We start from the raw sequence: 23,434 nt of genomic DNA, 5'->3' as shown, positions 1-23,434 counted from the left end.
TCGCCCTCCTTGGCTTATCCGTGGGTTTCAAGAAGCCGTAAATGATTGCCATTTGCTAGATATGCCGCTGTTGGGATACCAATTTACATGGTTTAAGAGTGTTGGTACTAATGCATCTAAGGAAGCGCGCTTAGATCGAGCCCTTGTCACACCCTCATGGCAAAACATGTTTCCAAATGCAGCACTTCAGACTCTTGTTGCTCCAATTTCTGATCACACACCTATTCTTTTGCAGCTCGAACCAATTCCTTGGAGACAACCTTACCGCAGTTTCAAATTCAACAATTCTTGGCTTCATGAGCCGGAGCTCATTGATCTTGTGAAAAACAATTGGGAGCATTATCCTTCCACCAACATCTTAATCAAACTGAATTATTGTGTGGAGGACATATCAACCTGGAGCCGTTCTGTTAACCCAAACTTCAAGCACCTTATTAACAAACAACGATCCATCATTGAGGAATTCAGAACAGACGCAAATGATGCCAATGATCCTGAACTTCAGGTCCTGCAGCAAAATCTCGCAACTTTAATTCTTCAAGAGGAGAGTTATTGGAGGCAGCGTTCTAAAATCTTTTGGTTATCAGAAGGCGACACAAACAGTAGGTTCTTTCATGCTTATGCTTCAGCCCGTAAGCGGAATAACACCATTAAAAAGATGCGTGATGACCATGGCAACTGGGTATCATCGCACGATGACATGTGCACTTTGGTTCGAGATTATTTTAATTCCATTTTCACTATGAGGCAGGGCGACCAACAAGCAATTCTCTCTTGTGTTCAGCCACGGATAATAGATGAAGACAACAATACTCTCACACAGCCTTTCTTCGAACAAGAATTCAAAGAAGCTATTTTTAGTATGCACCCCGACAAATCTCCGAGCCCTGATGGCCTCAATCCGGCTTTCTTCCAAAGGTTCTGGAATGATATTGGAGGCGACATCTACACTACTGCTGCCACTTGGCTCTCCACCGGGGTCATTCCCTCCGACCTGAATTCTACACATATTGTTCTTGTTCCAAAAGGGGAAAATCCAGAATCAATGAAAGATCTTCGTCCCATATCCCTTTGTAATGTCCTTTACAAAATCATCGCCAAGGTTCTAGCAAACCGTTTGAAGCCTTTGATTAATAAATGGATTGCACCAGAGCAAGCAGCTTTTATCCCCTCTCGTTCGATATTAGATAATGCGCTTACAGCTTTTGAAATTTTACACTACATGCGCTGCAAAAGAAAAGGAAAAGAAGGTGATATAGCTCTGAAACTCGATATTTCAAAGGCATTTGACAGTGTCAGCTGGTCTTATTTACAAGCAATCTTATCCAAATTGGGTTTCTGCTCCCAATGGACCACATGGATGATGATGTGCATCTCTACAGTTGAATACCATGTCATCTTTAACGGAGACCATATCGGCCCCATCACTCCTGCACGAGGTTTACGACAAGGTTGCCCTCTGTCACCATATTTGTACATTATTTGTGCTGAAGGGTTGTCTGCTACTATTAAGAATCACGAGCTTCGAGGTAAAATCCATGGAACCCGCATTTGCCGTAAGGCTCCTCCTGTTAGTCACCTTTTATTCGCGGATGACAGCTTCCTTTTTTGCAAGGCGACAATTTCAGAAGCTCAATGCCTCAAAGACATTCTTTCTAGTTATGAACTTGCTTCTGGGCAAGCCATAAACTATAGGAAATCGGCGATTTCCTTCAGCGCAAACACTCCACAAGACTCTATCTCTTCCATCATGACATGCCTTGGCGTTTCTAGTGCAATCGGAAGCGGAAAGTATCTAGGTCTGCCATCTATGGTGGGTCGTAGCAAGAAGGCAATCTTCACCTATCTAAAAGATCGAATATGGAAGAATTGTCAATCTTGGAGCGCTCGATCTCTCTCAAGGGCAGGGAAAGAAATTTTGATTAAGTCAGTGGCCCAAGCCATTCCCTCTTACTGTATGGGAGCCTTTCTTATCCCTACATCTCTTTGTGATGAGATTAAAAAGATGCTGAACTCATTTTATTGGGGCTCTAAAAAGAACGGTCGTCGTGGAATAAATTGGCTACGTTGGGACAAGCTCACTCGCCACAAAAGTCAAGGAGGTTTAGGCTTCAGGAACCTCGAAGCATTTAATCTTTCTATGCTCGGTAAGCAAAGTTGGAAACTCTTATCCGACTCGTCCTCCCTATTTTCAAGAATCCTCAAAGCTAAATATTTTCCCCGAAGGGATTTTTTGGATGCCAATCTAGGCCATAATCCAAGTTACACATAGAGGAGTCTATGGAGTACTCAATCTTTACTTACCTTGGGCCATAGCTGGAAAATTGGAGACGGCTCTCAAATTAATGTGTGGAGTATGCCTTGGATCCGCAATTTGCCAACACTCAAACCATCTACCCCGCCTCTATTACACCACGTGGATCTTACGGTTAGTTATTTGTTGAATTCAGATGGAAATTCTTGGAATATTCCTATAGTGCAATCTCTGTTTAATAGCGTAGATGCAGAAGAAATCGTTTCCATGCCTTTATTCCCTCGTATTGCTACTGATCAGCGCATCTGGAAGGCTACTGCAGATGGATCTTACACTATCAGATCAGCATATCGTCTTTGTTCAGACCTTATAACTGCCATCAATCCCACCCAGCATGATTGTCGTTGGAATTCTATATGGAATTTGTAGATCCCACCACGAGTTCGAGCATTTCTTTGGCGCCTTGCTCAACATTGTCTGCCAACTCGCGCTAATCTTCTTACCCGTGGCATTCCATGTGATGACTCGTGCATATTTTGTGACCAATTCGCAGAAACGCAGACTCATGTTTTCTTCGTCTGTCCGAAAGCATCCAGCTGCTGGGAACTGCTTGGAGTTAATCACATCATCCGAGACCTGCTACTCTCTAGTAATGACTGCACTTCTATGTTTTTTGACTTGATTGACAGGTTACACCCGCAGCAGCAAGTATTAGCTGCTATGACTCTCTGGAGCTTGTGGAAGAGTCGTAATTCCAAACTTTGGGAGGCCACAGATACTACTCCAATTTCTATTGTCACTCAAGCAAAGGATGCCATCAGCGAATGGAGTTGTATGCAACGAGCAAAGGCACTGATTCACCACGCAAATTCTGTTCACGCCTGGATCAAACCGCCGATAGGTACAATTAAATGCAACGTCGATGCAGCTGCATTTAATAATAATTCTATCATGGGGTATGGCATGTGTTTTCGGGACTCTACAGGTACTTTGTTGCTTGGGAAATCAGACTTTTATCACTCATCAGCCACTATTTTGGAGGCAGAATCTCTAGCCTTGCTTGATGCTATTAAAATGGCTATTTCAAATGAGATGCATGTTGTATTATTTGAAATTGATTCAAAGATCTTAGCTGATGCACTCACCAATAACTCTTCCCCTACCAATGAGTTTGGAGATCTTGTAACCCAATGTAGAAGTCTTTTACTTGATAAACCCGACTTTGCAGTGTCGTATGTTAGGAGGCAAGCAAATATTGTTGCTCATAGTATTGCTCGAGCTTCGCTATCTCATCCTATCCCCCATATTTTTCATCATGTATTGCCTACTTTGTACCATTTAATTTTGAATGAAATGAATTGATTCTGCTTTTGCTAAAAAAAAATAAAGGGAAAATATATATATACAACGGGAGGGGGGAGCCAAAACCATCAATAAGAAAAAAGAAAAGAAAAAAAATAAGAAAAACAAAAAAAATAGCCTAAAAGAGAAGGTGATATTCAACCCAATGTTTTTAAAACCGAACCATACTCCAGTCCGGACAACCTTGAAAACATGGAGGTCTATAAAAATAGGAAAATTACCAAAAAAAATCGGTGTGAACCGTTAAAACATGTGAATCGGTCCCGATTTTTTATAATTGTCGGGATTTACCTTTCTTCTCAGAAACCAGTTTTCTTCCTTTCTGAAAAATCATTCATTCTTGTTTATGTTAATGGAGATGAAGAAAACAATAATAATAAAAATCTCATAGACAATATTAGAAGAAGAAGAATTACGAAGAATAAACATCATAGGAAAAGGAAGAAACATGAAGAAATATAGAAAGTAGGTGAATAAGTAGAAATAAGAAGGAGAAACAGCAGAAGAATGGTAAAGAAACGGAACAATAGATATATGCATTAAAGGAGGGATATTAGGGTTACGAAATGAATGGTGAAAAATAATGTATTGAGCTCAAAATGATTGGTGAATAAAAATGAACGAAAATTGCTCTTCTCCCATCAAGATTTGGTCACTCTCATAAAAACTGACAAAAATACCCAGTGTGACTTAAGTGACGAAGGTGTTAAACCCAACGTGCCTTAAGTCACGTTGAACCCAACATGAGTTAAGTCACGCTAATTACGCGTCAACGTGACTTAACTCATGCAGGTTGTAACCCATCGTAAGTTAAGTCACGTAGGGCTTGTGTCCAGTACCATAATAGTTATTTTGGCATTTTTCCCTAATTTCCTTCATTCATTCATATTTTCATACATCCGTTCCATTATTTTCATCCATGTACTCATCCATTCATGCAATAATTCATCCATTTATTCAAAATTTAAATACGCAAAATAAACTATAAATTAACCAAAATGTCATAAAATAACGCAGATGCGCAAATGTAAATATATTACATCCATATCCACCAAAGTGTCATAAAAAAATATATAAATTTATACCCGCCAAAGTGTCATAAAAAATATCTAAATTTATACAAATGTGATGAAAACACTAAAAAAAAGCTACTCTTGTGGAATATGACTCTTAGTCCTCCTCCGCAGAACCAACTTCTCCTGCAACATGTTATACTCCGACTGGATGCCCTCCATAATGCTGGAAAATAGAAGGCAGAACCGACTTCTCCTGCAACATGTTATACTCCGACTGGATGCCCTCCATAATGCTGGAAAAGAGAAGATGTGTAAACACATTAGGATACGACATAGCACTATCCACTTTGCGCCTGATGTTCTCGATGATCTCGAGTGGGTCGAGAACCTGTCTGGCCCACTGTTGCTCAACAATAACCTCCTCGTAAGGAGGGACAAGAGCTATGTACTCAGAAACGGGCGCATGGTCGCTCATAAGTGGATGAGATACACGGTAGAAACATTTGATGTACTCTCTCGCATACTTCCACAATTAGTCCTCTAGGACCACCTGACCCCTCTCCTCCTAGCTAAGGACATGGACAACAAAATCCTAGAAGGCGATAACCACATCCTCTGGCTGATGATCCTCAATCGTCGTAGGAGGTCTGGGAAGGGTCTGGAAATAGTCGTACTCCCTCAGAACCCGCTCCGGCAAGTGACGCCACATCCTTTCTTTGTCGGCCATGATCCATCTGCAATACCAGCATATGTTCTGAAAAGGCGTGAGGTCTCGCCGATCCTCGTACGACCTCCAAATGTCATTAGCATTCTCCATCAAATCAATGAGGCATCAGTAGTGTCCATCATCTGAATAGCCCCTGGCGGGGTTTCCATCAAGCTACAAGCAGGTGAGTGATGTCGTAAATCCGCAAGTGCATGGTTTACTGAAGTAGTAATAAAAAGATATCGTTCCGACATGGAGTTATGAATTTTATTCACTCTTAAACAATGATTAGATTGAGATTTTCAAAGTTAAAATGTTGTATTTTTGTTTTCAAATAAAATAACAATAATAAAAACTCCTTGGGATTATTGGTTCATCTTGGTGACAAATCCTTCACAAACCAAACACTAAACCTAAATCTTACGTTGGATCTATTTTCTAAAGACAAGTTTCTCTTTGGCTTTTCACATCTCCTCTAGGTCTCAATGAAAGTATTTCGTTAGCAACCACGCCTATTCTCATGGTTCATTGCTATTGAAATCCTTTAAGTACGAAACTTTATTGTCTCAAGGTTTGCAAGACTATTCCCATGTTTCACAATCCTTGTCTAATTTCACTTGTTCCAATATCAAAACTTCATCTTTCGATCATTCGCTTGGTTATTACTTCATCATTCAACATTTTCAACATAGTCAATACATCATTACTCGACACCATAATCACTCAACATCGTCCTTAAGCCCTATACTCAACATTAACTATCTTCATGCACTAAGTGATTTACCCTAATGACAACTCTCCATTCTATTTCGTCTTATCAATTCTCTTAACATCATCTATCCTCTTAAATTGGTCTCACTCTATTCATTTTAACTTAAGGTCGTCACTTCACCAATATTATTATTTCTAACCATGTCCCTTACTTTAACTTATGCCTTTATATTTAAAATTACCTTCGTCTTATTTCTTCGCCTAACATCTTCATTACCTTAAACCACTTCACCATCCTACTTGTTCATTTTGGCTCTACACCTTAACCTTTATGGCGTATCCTATTCTTCATCTTATTTTTAAGCCTTTACCTCATCATTACTTCCACTTATAAAATCATATCTTCATATACTGACACATCTCTCTCGCCGTCTACTGCTTTATTCCACCAACATCATATGCTTATTTTACTAATGTTTCGTACTCTTTAAGTTAACTTATGTTATTAGACTCAACCTTTATTCTACGATTTTTTTATTACCTTCGTCTCTTGTTTAAGAACTATTCCTAATATAATTTCATTCTCTTCATTAGCCCTTATCGTCTTTCTCATTCATCTTACCCTCGCCTAATCGATTCATATTCTAACTCACGACACCTTCTACCCATCACTTCATTCATTTACTTCATACTTACTTTCCTATCTTAGTTTATATTTCATCCTAACAATCTCCTCGTCGTCATCAATTCTCTAATTCAACTTCACTATTTACCTTGACTCTTCTTCTCTTCAACCTAACAACTTTCTTATGTTCTCTCTCTTCTTATATTATTGTCTCTACATTTACCCTTTACTCTTATTCACTATTATTTTCACCTTTATTAGTTCATGAATTACCCTTTTACATCTCTCTCTACTTTACCCTCAAGACTTTCACAACGTCATTTATTACGTAGTGCATCGTCGTTATATAACATTTATACTATCAACATACCCCATCATATTTCAACGTTAACATCTAATTCATCGATTAACATCATATCTACATATCATATATATAGTTTACATCTTCGTTATTTCAACATCATATTTAGAACACACATCCATCATTAGTTGTATCTCCATTTTCTACATCTTTTGCCCTAGTGATAGGTCTTACCCTTTGCTCTCAGTCATATTTGTCACTCCATTCATAATTCCTCATAATGTTTTCCCCCTATTCTTTTAGGCTCGTTAAGATTAGGATCCTATCGTCATATAGTTTCATCATTAGTATCTTTTATTGTTTTACGCCACTATCACCAGTTTATGTTTTAGACTCGCCATTACCTTGAGGTAATCATTTCTATTTATGCCTAAAGACACTTCCTTATTTAGATATATAGTTTAAAGACCCTTACTTTTACTTGATAAACTAACATATTGCTTAGACTCACTATTGCTTTCATAGTTGTTTTAGAGTCCATAAAAAGGGTTGTGCTGAAATCTCATGAAAAACACAGCATGACCCAAGTACAGTAATTAAATCATAACTTAAGTTCTAGAGCTATTATTGGATTCAAATTACTAAGGTAAAATGAAATCTAACATACATATCTACAACTTTCATGAAGACACCTAAATCCAATTCTTAACAGAAAGTGGTGGAAATGTTTATTTTCTTAAGGCTGAGAAAGATGCATGACTGTGCTGACCCTTGTGTGGTATTTTGATCATAACATCACGTGGTCAAAAAAATGATTTTCTAAAGGTTCGGAAAAATGCAGGGTCCTGCGTCTCATAGTGCACGACCATGCGTTTTTAAACACACAAAAATGGAAATTTTGGCAGAGAAAAATGCACGTTCCGTGCGTTTAACATGCACGGTCGTGCATTTCACCCAGGGTATGTAGAAATCACAGTTTTTTGCGATTTCGTCTTGAGTGACCTTCCCAAACTCCATTTTTTCGACCCAAAACTTGCCTAACTCGTCCCAAATCATCATCCTAAGTTACCATATCATTCCAATACTAGATATCAGGCCTCTAAGACATATCTACACAACTTTTCAAAAAGAAAAAAATCAATGAACTTTTTCATATGGACATTGTGTCATTTCTAACTATTTAACAACAACAGTTAAATTTTGGCAGTGTCATTTCAATTGCAGTCAAACTAACAATAATCAACATTAACAAGCAAATTTCTAACTAATTTCATCATTAACAATGCAAAAAACAAACAAATTTTCATTGAGACATTTTATAAAACATCTAGAGTTTAGCACAATTTCTAACAATTCCTAACTCTAACCTACCACATTTCAATCAAACCTACTCTAATCAACTTCTAAACAACAATTTATAACTTAATTCATAAAAAAAACTAACACGCAAACTAAATTTCTATAAACCTAAACATGTTAGATTTCTCCCAAATAACCAAAATTTAAACCCCAAAAAAAACCCAATGCAAACACTTACTTGATTTTATGGGAAAAATTGACTTTGAACGGCGCAAGAATGAGCAAAATCGCACTTGAAGGGGAAAGTCGTACTTGATGATGTTTTTTTTATGTTTTGAAACTGAATGGTTGTGTTCTAACTTTGCTGTTCTATAACAGCATGCAACGTGAGTTAAGTCACACTGAGTTTACAACCTGCGTGAGTTAACTCAAGCTGAACCGAGCGTGACTTAGGTTACGTAGGATACTTTTGTCCATTCGATTGAGAGTGTATTTTTTGTTGTGAGAAGAACAATTTTCAAAATGTAATGGGCCTACAATAGTTGGTACAAAACATATTGGGCTCTAATATTTATAATAACAAACTCTTTTAATCCTTTTGAAAAAAAAATATTTATAATAACAAACTATATTAATTTGTTAATTAATAATTTGGTTCAACAACGGTTCAAACACGGTTTAACCGGTTGAACCAATTGAACCTTGAACTGAATATTACAACGGTTCAATCTTCAGTCCGCTTAAAAACATTGTTTCAACTGCCTTTGAGTTCACAGTTAATCGAGTATTACTGTAGAAATTGAGTTTACTTAGAGACTGTTTGGTAAGACACCTCTATTAGCTCTGTTTGGTAACACTTTTTCACGAAGAGCTTATAGCTTATTTCACGAGCTTATAAGCTATTTTTCAGAAGCTATTTCAAGTAGCATTTGAGCTTATAGCTTATAGCTTCTCACTTTTAATTTCAGTTTTACCCTTATTAATCTAACTAAATTCCATTTTTTTTACCCTTAATCATTTATTATATTATAAAGTAAAATACATATGTTTTAAATATGAATGTTATTTATTTTATGAATGAAAGATCCTTTTTTTCTCAGTAGAAAAATATATATTTTTTACTGTTACGTTTAAGTTTTTCTCGTTACAATTGTTACATTTTTTTTTGTGTGTGACTATTTCAATATTTAATGTAACCGTTTTTTTTTTTTTTTGCTAAATGACACGTAATTTTTGTGCGATATATAAGAATTGTAGAGAATAAGAATAAGAACAATAATTTTCTCCAACAAAAAAAAATGAGAACGTTACGTTTAACATTTAGGAATTAAAAATTAATTTAATAATAATATTAAATTAACAATTTTAAATTTTAAATTTTTAAATACTTCAAACATTAATTGATATAAACTTTATTATGAATTAAAACAGTACTTTTATGTAATTTTACATCTATCAACTAATTGAACCAAACAATTCAAATAGTTTATCAGTTATCGGTTATTAAAATATTACTCATAACTATAACTAGTATTTTACAATTGTCTTTGAAGTTTCGAACTCTTAAACCTTACCTCCAGTACCTTGGATGCTTGCCTACCTACAAACACATGTCCAAAAGCGCAGCTGTTTTGATAGAATGGCCACAACACAGCAACTCCGCAGAGTGACTTGTCAAACGCTCTGCCTTTCTATGTCCACAAAAATCCAAAACAAAACTCATTTCATTCATTAAATATATACTCTCTTTTTACTTTAAAGATAAATAAATTTAAACGAGGCCAAGTAGTTGATACATGTTCCTCATGCAAACCTCCTTACTCACTATGTCACACGTACGTGTCATCACACAACTACATCACTTTTTTCTATAAAATTAAAAACATAAGTTAGTCTTCAACTACTTTCATTCATTCATAAATCTTCAAATTCTGATCTCAACATTTACTTCAATCAATGGCAACGGATCGTACAACACCACACCAAATCCAAGTTCACACAACAACACGCCGTTACGATACTATTACCCCTCCATTGCATTATGAAGGCGGTGGTGGAGTTGCAACTCATCATTACTCAGACAACAAAAGTCCATCAACCTCTCAAGTTCTTGCCGTGATTACCGGCCTTCCTGTTGGTGGCATACTACTTGCACTTGCTGGACTGTCTCTCCTCGGAACTCTCACCGGACTTGCAGTGACAACCCCGCTTTTCATCCTGTTCAGCCCCGTGATTGTTCCGGCCACGATTGTCATTGGTTTGGCAGTTGCCGGCTTTTTGACGTCGGGAGCTTTCGGGCTTACGGCTCTTTCCTCGTTCTCATGGGTCATGAATTACATAAGGCAGACTCAAGGGACTGTGCCTGAGCAACTCGAGTCGGCCAAGCAGGGGATGGCAGATGTGGTGGGTTATGTGGGGCAGAAGACAAAGGAGGCGGGGCAAAAGACTAAGGAAGTTGGACAAGATATACAGTCAAAAGCTCAGGATGCAAAGAAAACATCAACAACAACAACGGCAACAACGGCAGCATGAGGAAATGGACGAGGGTTTGGTTTAGTGTTTTTGGGGTTTATGTGTGAAAATAATAAACTATGTATTGTTATGTGGGCTTGCACTTTCTTTGTGTTTTGTAGGTAAAGTTTGTGTGTTTTGTGATCTTGTTGTGTTTTAGAGGCTCGTGAATGATTTGTTGTTTTTCATTGTTGAATTCAATATGTAATCTAGTGTTTTATGTTGTGTAATATGTAATGTAATCCTTTCTTTCTAGTCGATCCAGGGCAAATATATATTTCTTAAAGAATGTGTATATTTATTGAAAAGGCAAGCACTTTTAGCCCGCAAAAGTTGCGATTTTAGCTCTCTAAGAAAAAAAAATTATAAAATCATCCCTTAAGTTTTACATTTGTGGTAGTTTTAACTCCGAAGACCAATTTAGAATCGGTCTACGTTGACATGATACTTTAAGTGAGGTGTCAGTGTTATTTTTTTTACCAAAAATTGACCTTGGGGTCAAAACTGCTACAATTGTAAAATTTAGGGAGTGGTTTTGTAAATTTTTTTTGATGAGGATAAAATCGCAATTTCATAAAAGTTAGGGGCGAAAACTACTGCTAAGCCTATTGAAAATTATTTCTTTTCTTTTACATAAAAAAAAGTCACACACTTGTAAGCGCTATTTATTCCAGTCAATACAAAAATGCAGTATGAGGAATCCTTGTGTAAATAAAAAATGCTAAAAACAATAGAAGCTCAATGAGACAATCAGTATTAAAAAAAGCTTGCCTTCATCTTCTTCAAGATGATGATACGATAATCTGATAGATATAGTGAATAGGTCAAAGGGAACATAATGGTGGAGTGTCTTATTTTGTTGCTAAACGATTTCTCTCTAAAACAATGTTGTTCATTTAATTTTGTACTAAAGAAGAGTTCACTCGTAGGTTAATAATGTTTTCGGACGGGTCTAAGGAAGGGTGTATTTGGGTTGGGTCAACCTGAAAAATCCTGTCAAACATATGAAAACAAACCTAAAAAAAATAGGGGGTAATTAGATGAGTATAGTTTTGAAATTGAAAAATCCATAAAAAATAATAGATTTTGGGTAAAACCACATAATAAATCCACTTATCCAATAACATCAAAATTTTTACTTTTATTTTGATGAAGGAGAATATAAAATATTTTAGTCATAAATCAAGTTTAATTTTTAAAATTGACAAAAGGCATTCTTTATATTCAAAATCAAAACATATTTTAGTTACAATATAATTTCATATGTTACACTTTTTGGTTGTTTTGATAAAACGCAATTTTATATCATGCAATAAATAGTTTGTTGCAAGTATTATATGATGAAATTTATTTTTTGATATTATCATTTATTTATTTTTTACGCTAAAATATCGTGATAATAGGTTATACAATTTTTTTAGAAAATAAAAAAGTTGAGTAAGTTTTATGAAAAAAAACATTGAGGACTGATTATTTAATTATTTAATATTAACAAAAAAAATAATTTAGGTAACTCATTACCCAACTCAAATAAAAAATTAGTGGATTTTCCAAAACCGGCACATTAGTGTAATACATGGTTATTTTATCTAACCTAAATTGGAATACCATATATGGTTCAGATCTTTGGTTTATGCAATTCCAATCCAACCGATCAACGTATCCAAGGCCTAATCCGACTGGGTTCGCTTCGATCTGAGTTCTAAAAGAATACAACACCATGTGATAGATATGTTGGAACAAAATTGGATTTGTACAATGCCTCTAAAATTTTGATGATAACAAAGTATTAAAGAAAAATTGAATATGTTAATATATGTTTAAGTGTCTAAGATTATAGATTAAAATTCATAAACTGCTTTACCGTAATTTTTAGCAGATAAACCCAATTTAGGTTTAATAGTACATCCCAATAGGGGACGTCCATATTTCTTCAATTTATCTCTCTCAACTTGGATTCCGTGAGGAGGACTTTGGAAAGTTTTAACATAAGCAACGGGGATTCGCAAATCTTCCAGACGTAGAGCACGCAAGGCCTTGAACCAAAATACATTACCTACGATGGAGGTAAACATGTTGGTAACAGAACCTTCTTCAAAAAGGTCTAAGGGATAAGCTACATAAGCAATAAATTGACTCTCTTCTCCAGCAACAAGTTCGATGTGGTAGCAGCGTCCTTTATAACGATCAAGACTGGTAAGTCCATCGGTCCACACAGTTGTCCATGTCCTAGTGGAAGATTCGGCAGCTACCGCTGCACCTGCTTCTTCAGCCGGAACTCCAGGTTGAGGACTTACTCGGAATGCTGCCAAGATATCAGTATCTTTGGTTTCATAGTCAGGAGTATAATAAGTCAATCGATAATCTTTAACACCATCTTTGAACCCAACTGTTGCTTTAGTTTCTGTTTATGGTGACATAAATCCCCCTTACAACTCATGAATTAAGAATTCTAGCAACAACAAGGTCTACTCGACATAACTTAGGAGTTAATAAAACCTTTCACAAATGATCGATCAACTAATATTATCAATTAATCTGAATGGTTCGTTATTTAATTTAACCATGATATTTGATCTGGCAAATACATCATTATTCTATACTCTTTCATATGTATGGCGCAGCCCAGTCCCTTTTTTTTTCAAATTTCGAGCCTCTTATTTTTTTATTTTTTTTTTTTATTTTTGATTCTCAATAATAAAAAATTTACTCTCTACCTTGACAGTGATATATGTTGTATATGTAAATCCTAGATGAAAAATGGGCAGAATTCGTCCATGAAAAGAAAAATAGGTAAAAAAAATTGGCATAGTATAAATCCTATGTATGGTGAGGAAATAAAAAATGAGATAGAAAAACTGAATCGTAAACAAAGTTCAGGTTCGAATTCCATAGATAGTATTGTCTATAATCTATAATGATAAACAAATGAAAGACTTTCAAAAGATTTCATCCAATTATAATTTTCATAATGACTGTGTTGACTCTGAAAATTCATTCATTGAAATTGAATTGGTTGGGTGGTACCAAGAAAATCGATTATTAACTTACATTTCTTATTAAATATTAATTAATATTTAATATTTTTCTTCAAAAAAAAAATTAATATTTAATATTAATTAAATTAACTTATTATCAAACATTTTTTTCTTGATTTCAATTTTTTTTTTTTCAAAAAAAAAATGGATATATTTTAATGAGACTAACTCCTACCACTTCAGATACTGAGGTTTCTGGACTTGAAAAAAAAATCTAGGACGTATCACGCAAATAATTGGTCCGATACTCGATATAGTTTTTCCACTAGGGAAGATGCCTAATATTTACAACGCTCTGATAGTTCAAGGTCAAGATACTGTTGGCCAAGAAATTAATGTAACTTGTGAAGTACAGCAAATATTAGGAAATAATAGAGTTAGAGCTGTAGCTATGAGTGCTACCGATGGTCTAAAGAGAGGAATGGATGTGATTAACACGGGAGTTCCCCTAAGTGTTCCAGTTGGCGGAGCAACCCTAGGTCGAATTTTCAACGTGCTTGGAGAGCCTATTGATAATTTAGGTACTGTAGATACTGGCACAACCTCTCCTATTCATAGATCTGCACGTGCCTTTATACAGTTAGATACAAAATTATCCATTTTTCAAACATGAATTAAAGTAGTAGATCTTTTAGCTCCTTATCACCGTGGCGGAAAAATAGGACTTTTCAATGGAGCTGGGGTAGGTAAAACAGTACTGATTATGGAATTGATCAATAACATTGCCAAAGCTCAAGGAGGTGTATCTGTATTTGGCGAAGTAGGTGAGCGTACTCGTGAGGGAAATGATCTTTATATGGAAATGAAAGAATCTTGAGTAATTAATGAAAAAAATATTGCGGAATCAAAAGTAGCTCTAGTTTACGGGAAAATGAATGAACCGCCCGGAGCTCGTATGAGAGTTAGTTTAACTGCCCTAACTATGGCAGAATATTTCCGAGATGTCAATGAACAGGACGTCCTTCTATTTATCAACAATATCTTCCGTTTTGTCCAAGCTGGATCCGAAGTATCTGCCCTATTGGGCCGAATGCCTTCCGTTGTGGGTTATCAACCCACCCTAGGTACTGAAATGGGTATTCTACAATAACGAATTACTTCTACCAAAGAAGGGTCTATAACTTCTATTCAAGCAGTTTATGTACCTGCAGACGATTTGACCGATCATGCTCCTGCGACGACATTTGCACATTTGGATGCTACTACTGTACTATCAAAAGGATTAGCTTCCAAAGGTATCTATCCAGCAGTCGATCCTTTAGATTCAACGTCAACCATCCTCCAACCTCGGATCGTTGGTGAAGAACATTATGAAACTGCGCAAAGGGTTAAACAAATGTTACAACATTACAAAGAACTTCAGGATATTATAGCTATTCTTGGGTTGGACGAATTATCAAAAGAGGATCGTTTAACCAGAGCAAGAGCACGAAAAATGGAACGTTTCTTATCCCAACCTTTTTTCGTAGCAGAAGTATTTACAGGTTCCCTAGGGAAATATGTTGGTCTAGCAGAAACAATTGAGGGTTTAAATTGATTCTTTCTGGAGAATTAGATAGTCTTCCTAAACAAGCCTTTTATTTGGTGGGTAATATCGATGAAGCTACTGCGAAGGCTGCAAACTTGTAAATAGAGAACAAATTCAAGAAATGACTTTAAATCTTTGTGTACTGACCCCGAATCAAACTGTTTGGGATTCAGAAGTGAAGGAAATTATTTTATCTACTAATAGTGGACAAATTGGGGTATTAAAAAAATCACGCGCCTATTGCCACAACTTTAGATATAGGTATTTTGAAAATACGCCTTAACAATAACAACCGAGAATGGGTAATGATGGCTCTGATGGGCGATTTTGCTAGAATAGGCAATAATGAGATCTCTATTTTAGTAAATGATGCAGAAAAGAGTATTGACATTGATCCACAAGAAGCACAACAAACTCTAAAAATAGCATAAGCTAACTTGAATAAGGCTGAAGGGAAAAGACAAATAATTGAGGCAAATCTAGCTCTCCGACGAGCTAGGACACGAGTAGAGGCTATCATAGAGGCTATCAATAGGATCTCGTAACAAGTTGGTCCAGCAAAATAATTAAAAATTGAAAAAATAGAAAAAGATAGAAAATTACAATAAAAACAGAAAGGGTGAGTAGAAAAACTTATTAGATACCGGAAGCAATGGTATCTAATAAGTTCTATCTATACCTTACCTACTATTGGATCTGAACCAATGACTTCTGCCTTATGAAAGCAATACTCTAATCACTGAGTTAAGTAGGTCGTTTATCATCTTAAATAAAAAAAAAGTACCCATCTATCAGATCCATGGATTATAAATGTTATATTACTTATAAATAATACCAACGCACTATCAATCAAAGAGATTCGATCATGTAATATTAATCTTGACAAGAATTTATTTATCGAGTAAAATATGTTCAAATGCACAAGGGCTATAGCTCAGTTGGTAGAGCACCTCGTTTACACACGCGCCAATGTTTTTTTTTCATAGGAGTCCATCATGTAATTAAAAGAGTTGATCTTATTGAAAAATCCATGTCTTACTCCAGGAATAAAATAAGAGAACAATAGCATGACAAAGGATTTAGACGTCAAATAAAATCCATAATGGATTTGAGATATTGATAAGGTGAATACTTAATCTATTCAATGCTAGGCAAATGAGTCTAGGGACCTCAAAAAATAATTATTTTCTTCCTATCTTATGAGCTTTAAAGTGTATGAAGTTTCATTTCCTATTTCATATTTTTATTTAATTGGGTTGATAGAGAGTCCATTTAACTTTAGTTGATCCAGACCAAAAGCAGACCTATGTGAGGATAACCTTCTTCTTTGAAAAACTTTGGTAGTGCTCTTAGATTAAAATCTAAAAAAAATAAATCAGAGCACATGTAATCATTTCCTTTTTCTTTGTGTAAAGAAAAAAGATGGTAGACTAATTGATATTTCTATCAGTTAATGAAAAAGCCCAATGCAAAAAAAAAAAAAAATGCACGTTGGGTTTTTAAAACAATTCAAATCATTTTGATAATAATAGTTTGATATGCTTTACCGAGAAGGTCTACAGTTCGAGTTCTTAAAGCCTAATATTGCTATCTATACTACTCAAATTTATAGATAGCAGATACTATCTATACTATATAATAGTAGATATAATAGTAGATATATTTGATATAGTAGTATATAGTATTTAGTACTATATAATATAATATTAATTATATTAATAGTATATGGAATACTAAATACTCCATACTTATAATATTACTAGTTTAAATATACTATATTTTTAGTTAATTAGTATTATTAAAAATGAATCAATTTCTATTTGAATAGATTAATATTGGATATAATAATATTTTTATTAGTATACTCATATACTAGTATGAATTTGATCCGAAATAATATAAATTTAATAAAATATAAAGTATTTCTATTTAGTATTTAGATTAGATTAATTTTCATTAATCTAATAATTTGAAAATTTCAATTCAAATCGACTAAGAATTAACAAGAATCCGGTATATTTTTCACATTCATAGGAGTACATTTATGTTTTTGCTTTATGAATATGATATTTTTTTGGACATTTCTAATATTATCGATCTTTATTCCTATTTTGGCATTTCTGATTTCTGGAATTTTAGCTCCAATTAGAAAAGGGCCAGAAAAACATTCTAGTTATGAATCTGGGATAGAACCGATGGGCGATGCTTGGTTACAATTTCAAATCCGTTATTATATGTTTGCTCTAGTTTTTGTTGTTTTTGATGTTGAAACAGTCTTTCTTTACCCATGGGCAATGAGTTTTGATGTATTGGGGGTATCCATATTTATAGAAGCTTTCATCTTCGTCTTTATCCTAATTGTTGGTTTAGTTTATGCATGGCGGAAGGGAGCATTAGAATGGTCTTAATTCTTGAATATTTAGACAATTAATCAAAACAATGAGATAGTTATGAATTCCATTGAGTTTCCCTTACTTGATCAAAAAACCAAAAATTCAGTTATTTCTACGACATTAAATGATCTTTCAAATTGGTCAAGACTATCCAGTTTATGGCCACTTCTCTATGGTACTAGTTGTTGCTTCACTGAATTTGCTTCATTAATAGGATCACGATTTGACTTTGATAGTTATGGACTGGTACCACAGTCGAGTCCTAGGCAAACAGACCTTATTTTAACAGCGGGCACCGTAATGAAAATGGCTCCTTCTTTAGTTCGATTATATGAGCAAATGCCTGAACCAAAATATGTTAAGCTTATTTATTTGAGCAAATGCCTTGAAACGTTTGAGATGCCAAAATGACCGTATATTCAGCATGACCACTGCGAGATAGTTTCAACATGTAAGCTCGTTTCTCGATACAAGGCCAACAATCAGTAAGGTACCACAAACAGTCCCACGGTAAGGCTCGCAATATTGCCTTTTTTGTTGAAAATTTTTCGATGGTAGGTAGAGGTAGTTCCAAAATTCAAAAGGTTTTGAACTCCGGAAATGGCTACCTTTTTGGAAATGTGGATTAAAATGTCTTCCGGGAGTGTATCCATAATTTAAGAGCCAAAGCGAGTGCTGAATCACAAGAAAAATGGTCTATAAATACCATTTTGTTTTCTTATTCTAGTGATTTCCATGTATGGGGCAGTTACAAAAAAATGGGAAGTTGAGGAAACTTGGCGTTGGGGGAACGGTTACCGATTGGATGACTAGTTGTTTAATGCATTACCGAAATGTTTTGCGGAAGATCAGAAGCACGTCGAGAAGATCATTTGAAGAAGCAGAAAGATCATAGCTTTGAATGTTAAAAGGTGTACAGAGCAATCTCAAAAATTCCCATCTTTTCCTTTCCTTGACGAGAGTCGTCGAAATGGCATTTTTGGGCGGCATTTTGTTAGCTTGTAAATTCAACAGGCTTATTTAATATGGTCAACGTTTTTTTGACCTTTAACTTTGCAGGAATCGAAGGCTTTCTCATTACAACTTGAAGATTTCGACAAGATGGCAAGCCTAGCGTGCGTAGTCATAAGTTCAACAAAACAAGGGCGAAAGAGCGATCGCGTCGAAGTCAAGCAATGAAGGCGGGAAAGCACGATTCCAAGTTTAAAGACAGTTTCCTTAGTGGGAACGTGGGGCAAGCGGTTGTCCAATATGGGAGAAGTTCTAATCATGGGGTTAGTGGTTCACCAATTAGCTTTTTAGTTTAAATAAGTATTTCCAACACGGAAAATGGGTCGCAAATCATTTATAGAATTCTACAACACTCAAACTACCGGCGTCTAGGGAAACGAGTTATACAGAATGTATGTAAACTGATTTGTAGACCACCTTTATTTTAATGAAATGCATTTTACCTTCCCTTTAAGTTTATGTTCTTAAACTTTTACCTTTTCTTTTAACTTTATATTGCTTTTGCTTGCAATCTCAAACCTATCGAGAGACGATGCCCTTTTGTTTCTAAACATGTTCTTCTCTCTAAGTAACCTGAGTGCATCTCATGGCCCTTTTCAAACCTCTTTTCGATCAAAATCTTTGCACAACATGCTCCTAAGATCTCTAGTTCGGTCTCGCTTGTGATAATCAGAACTAGCCCGTAGTTTTCTGAAAACACAGGCAAACACATGCGCCTAGAGCACTGCTCATGCACCCCAAGCATCTGAAATGCGAGGGGCGCATACGTAATTTTATGTTGTCTTATGAGTAAAGTCAACGTTTTTAGCCCAAACCCAATTAGAAACTCTCACTATAATGCTAGTCTTCCACATTGAGAATTTCTCGTTCAGAATTGTGGGAGTTCAAGAGGAAAGCAATTCTAGAGCTTCCGAGGAGTTTCTATCTTCTCCTTGATTTTCTACGGTATGTTTTTATCTTTAGTAATTTATTTTTAGTTACCATGTGTAACTAATTCTTTTTAGGTTAGAGTTCTAAGATGAACCTCTGTTTATTTTTGTTGGATATTTATTTAATCTAATGTCTTTTTATTTTATTTATCTTCTGTTTGCTATTTAGTTTTATTAGGAATTATTTATTTCAAAGGATTGTAAACCTAGATTAGGCACTTAGGTTGTGACAGGGCCTAATATTGATATTACTATCTTGCTGCTTATATCTTGATATTTATAGCTCGTATATTAATATATATCTATCTAGGAAGTAATTAGTTAGTATTTAGAGAAAGATACCGAAAGCGAGTCGACCCTAATAGTAAGTACTTAGGAGGTGACATTAATAATACGCAGTAAAATCTACTGAACCTATGAGGTAACTAGTTAGTGATTAAGGAAACAAGCGACTCCGGGGAGTAAACCTGATAGAACCATTCTCCTCGAACTTTGTAAGGTAGACGCTGATAGGGCTGCCCAGTTGTAGAACTATCGAGAGGGAGAGTGTGCTATGAGGGTCCTAAGATGCATAGATGGATAGACTTAAGGAACCTTGGCCTTCATTGCCTCGGGAAATGGTGGAAAGCCAACACAAAGGCTAATAATTGCAAACAGATAATAATTGCAAGCTTCTAACTCCTAACATTTTTATTATATCGTCAACTTAAAAATAAGTAACGCGGATTATTTGGGCAAAACGACAATCCTTGTGGATACTATACTCTATTTATCAATTTCTTACTTGGTAAACGATTTGGTACATTTGCCTAATCCGACCATCAGCGCCCTTTTTTTTATTTTAACTTTAGCTAGAACAGAAAACATTAGTTTTGAAAATTCAGTTTTGCACTTTAAAAAGTCTACTACGTAAGTAGAGACACAGATATATTGTTTACGCTTCGAAAGAGTGAAAACGATATCCGACTTAGAAAATTTGGATTTTTAATTGAGAAGGTTAAAGCGAAAACATTTCTTTCCTTTTGATAAAGAATGTATTGAATCAAGAAAAGAGAATTTTTAAGCTTATAGTTATACACTACGGAAGTATGGAGTAATTACGCGCCTAAAAATTCTGACAACGTATTACGAATGCAAACGGAGTGTCTTGTTTAACATTTTTCTATGAAAGTTTTATTTTTCTCGTATAAATTAAATTAGCTAGCGCAAAGTTACGTGAGTGACCAAGGAAGATGAAAACCAACGTTTTGGTATCTACCCGTCATATATTTATTTAAAATCAATATATATTTTACACGCGAAACGAAATCGTTTTGGATCAGCCTTAGATAAACATAGAAACAACATAAAGTAGTAATTGTTAAATTGGTCCCAGAGGATACAATATTTTTTATATTAAAACGAAATAGCCGTACACTTGCGGCGTGTCAAAAGACACTATAAATAAAACTATTTCCTGCCATATTTCATTTTAATGTCACCATCTTAGAGTACAAAATTATAACTTCAAAGTACATGAAATTTCTCAAAAAAAGAAAAAAGGTATATGAAATTAGGAAAAAATTTATTTGGTGCATGCACAACTACCGTTCATCTCAATAGGATGTCTCACATCTGTGCACAATAACCTTTACGACATTTACCAACAGTCCCCATTTTTTTTGGACAATCCTTATCTGTTCTACAAGGAATTGGCATTAAGGGAAAGGAAGAAATAGACACTATCATGGCAAGAAATATTGAAAGCAATAAAATCGGAACATAAATAAACTTTAGGGTTTCAACCATATCTTTCGCTCTATAATTTTTATATAATAGATAGTATATGATTTGATCTCTTTATATAGTGTATAAATTTTATGGTCTCGTAAAAATGATCAAATAGTTTAAGTTTTTTCATTAACCCATCATAAAATTAAAATATTCATCAAGTGTCTCTTAGGTATATCATTTGTTTTTGTCCCTTTATCCCTCACAGGAAAGAGGCAAGATGATAAACTTAATTTATACTATATATAAAGAAAATAACCTCTTTTGAATCTTTTCAGTTGGCTTTTTCTCTTGCCAAAATTACCCTCAACTTTCAAACAAATAGATAAGAGTAAATTCAAATATAATGGATGAGAGTGAATCCAAATATTAAAAAAAATGTCACAAACACAATTTTTTTTATTACCATACAAAATATATCATGTAACATACACGATATGAGTATATGTCCAATTTTTTCCTTTGTCATTAAAAAAGTGTAACAAACTAGATCAAATATATGTCACTATAAATATAATCAATAAGAAAAGGATAATTATCATCGATATGAGTTAAATATTTTCAAAGGAACAATTAGAGAGTAGTGACTCTTATCATATTCATCCTCTCAAAGTTAAGTCCTCTTAACATATGTGAGATAAAATAACTATTCTTGGATCATTGATTATGGAATCAAGTTGCAAAAGAACTTGATTCATGTTCTCTCTATTGCTGTCATCATAAAATCCCAAAAAAAAAAAAATTGAATTATTATGGAATCATTAATAATTGTTTTATTTAGTTTATTCCCAAAAAAAAAAAAAAAATCCATGGCCCATACTATTTGGGACATTGAGATTTGTCCATTTTTTCGAAAATTTGATGATTTCAATTTCATATATGGATTCTTTTCGAGATTTAATTTTTTTATATATGTTGTTATTCTACAATTTGATGATAATTAACCAAGATATTTTACTTTTGACTAAAAAAAACTCACATTCATGCATTGATAAGAAAATTTTTGGAGTCTTAGATTCAGAGTTAGTCAGAACCTTAGACTCAAGATTCTTTGACTTTCAAATATCCAAAGTCTTAGAATTAGAAGATTCAAGTTCTGACTGGATCACAACTTCAGATTCAATAGCTTCAGGCACAAAGAAAGTTTCGAAACCTTCCCTAATGCATTCAGAACATGATTTTGAATTGGTTACATTAGGTTTTCCTTCTGTGAGGCCAATTCCTCTACCACTGTTCTTGTATATACTATAAATCATAGAAGCTACTTTGATTCTGTCAATACCATTCACAATAAACTATTAAAGAGCAATGTCTTTCTCACTCAAGGCCTTATTGGACCACTTATCAGTCATTTGTTTAAAATATCTATTTTGATCTTCAATGTTTTCCATTTCCAAACAAGTTTTCTCATGAAGTTTTAACAAGTTAACATATCTATCTCTTAACTCTTTCATCTATTTGGATCTAGTTTGACAATGACTGAAAACTTCTTTGACATAATGAATAAGTTGAGCTCTAGTTAGTTTAGAGTATACCTCATTTTCATCCTCAGAGTGTGTTCCAAATTCTGCATCAGAAGCCACTGTAGCCACTAACCCCAAAGCCGCATTTGCTTCATCTTCAACTTCATCTTTATCAGACCCTGACTCATTTTCTAAATCTTCCCAAATAGCCATCAGACTTTGCTTAATCTGTCTTATAAACTTGTTCGATTTGAAAGTTGGTTTCTTAGATTTCTCTTTCTGCAAGTCACGACAATAAGCAATGAAGTGACCAGATTTGTTGCAGTTGAAACAACCATTCTGATCTTCCTTTCTTGATCCTTTGTAACCACTTCCTCTGCTTAAGAAATTCTTGTTCTTCCTTGCAAGATACTGAAGTCTGTTAACAAGATCTTTAACAACAACAACAGGATATTCATCTTAATCTCCATCTCTTTAAAAACAATAGGATCTTCATCTGAATCTCCAGCAGGAGACT

General features: G+C 34.7%; 1 protein-coding gene and 2 pseudogenes across 1 annotated transcript; 2 read left to right on the top strand and 1 right to left on the bottom strand.

Annotated features, from left to right (window-relative positions):
* Positions 1 to 10,160: 10,160 nt before the first annotated feature.
* LOC25497948 (oleosin Ara h 10.0102) lies at positions 10,161 to 11,074 on the top strand. Its single transcript, XM_013592680.3, has one exon. It carries the CDS (start codon positions 10,231 to 10,233, stop codon positions 10,804 to 10,806), a length of 576 nt encoding a protein of 191 aa, XP_013448134.1. The 5' UTR covers positions 10,161 to 10,230; the 3' UTR covers positions 10,807 to 11,074.
* Positions 11,075 to 12,626: 1,552 nt separating this feature from the next.
* Positions 12,627 to 13,345, bottom strand: LOC120576962 (ribulose bisphosphate carboxylase large chain-like; annotated as a pseudogene).
* Positions 13,346 to 13,981: 636 nt separating this feature from the next.
* Positions 13,982 to 15,649, top strand: LOC120576823 (ATP synthase subunit beta, chloroplastic-like; annotated as a pseudogene).
* The last annotated feature ends 7,785 nt before the right edge of the window (positions 15,650 to 23,434 follow it).

This window comes from Medicago truncatula, chromosome 7 (assembly GCF_003473485.1).
Source record: "Medicago truncatula cultivar Jemalong A17 chromosome 7, MtrunA17r5.0-ANR, whole genome shotgun sequence".
Taxonomy (NCBI): Eukaryota; Viridiplantae; Streptophyta; class Magnoliopsida; order Fabales; family Fabaceae; genus Medicago; species Medicago truncatula.
The sequence above is the reverse complement of the archived record's forward strand: the minus strand, read 5'-3'. Positions and strand labels throughout refer to the sequence as shown.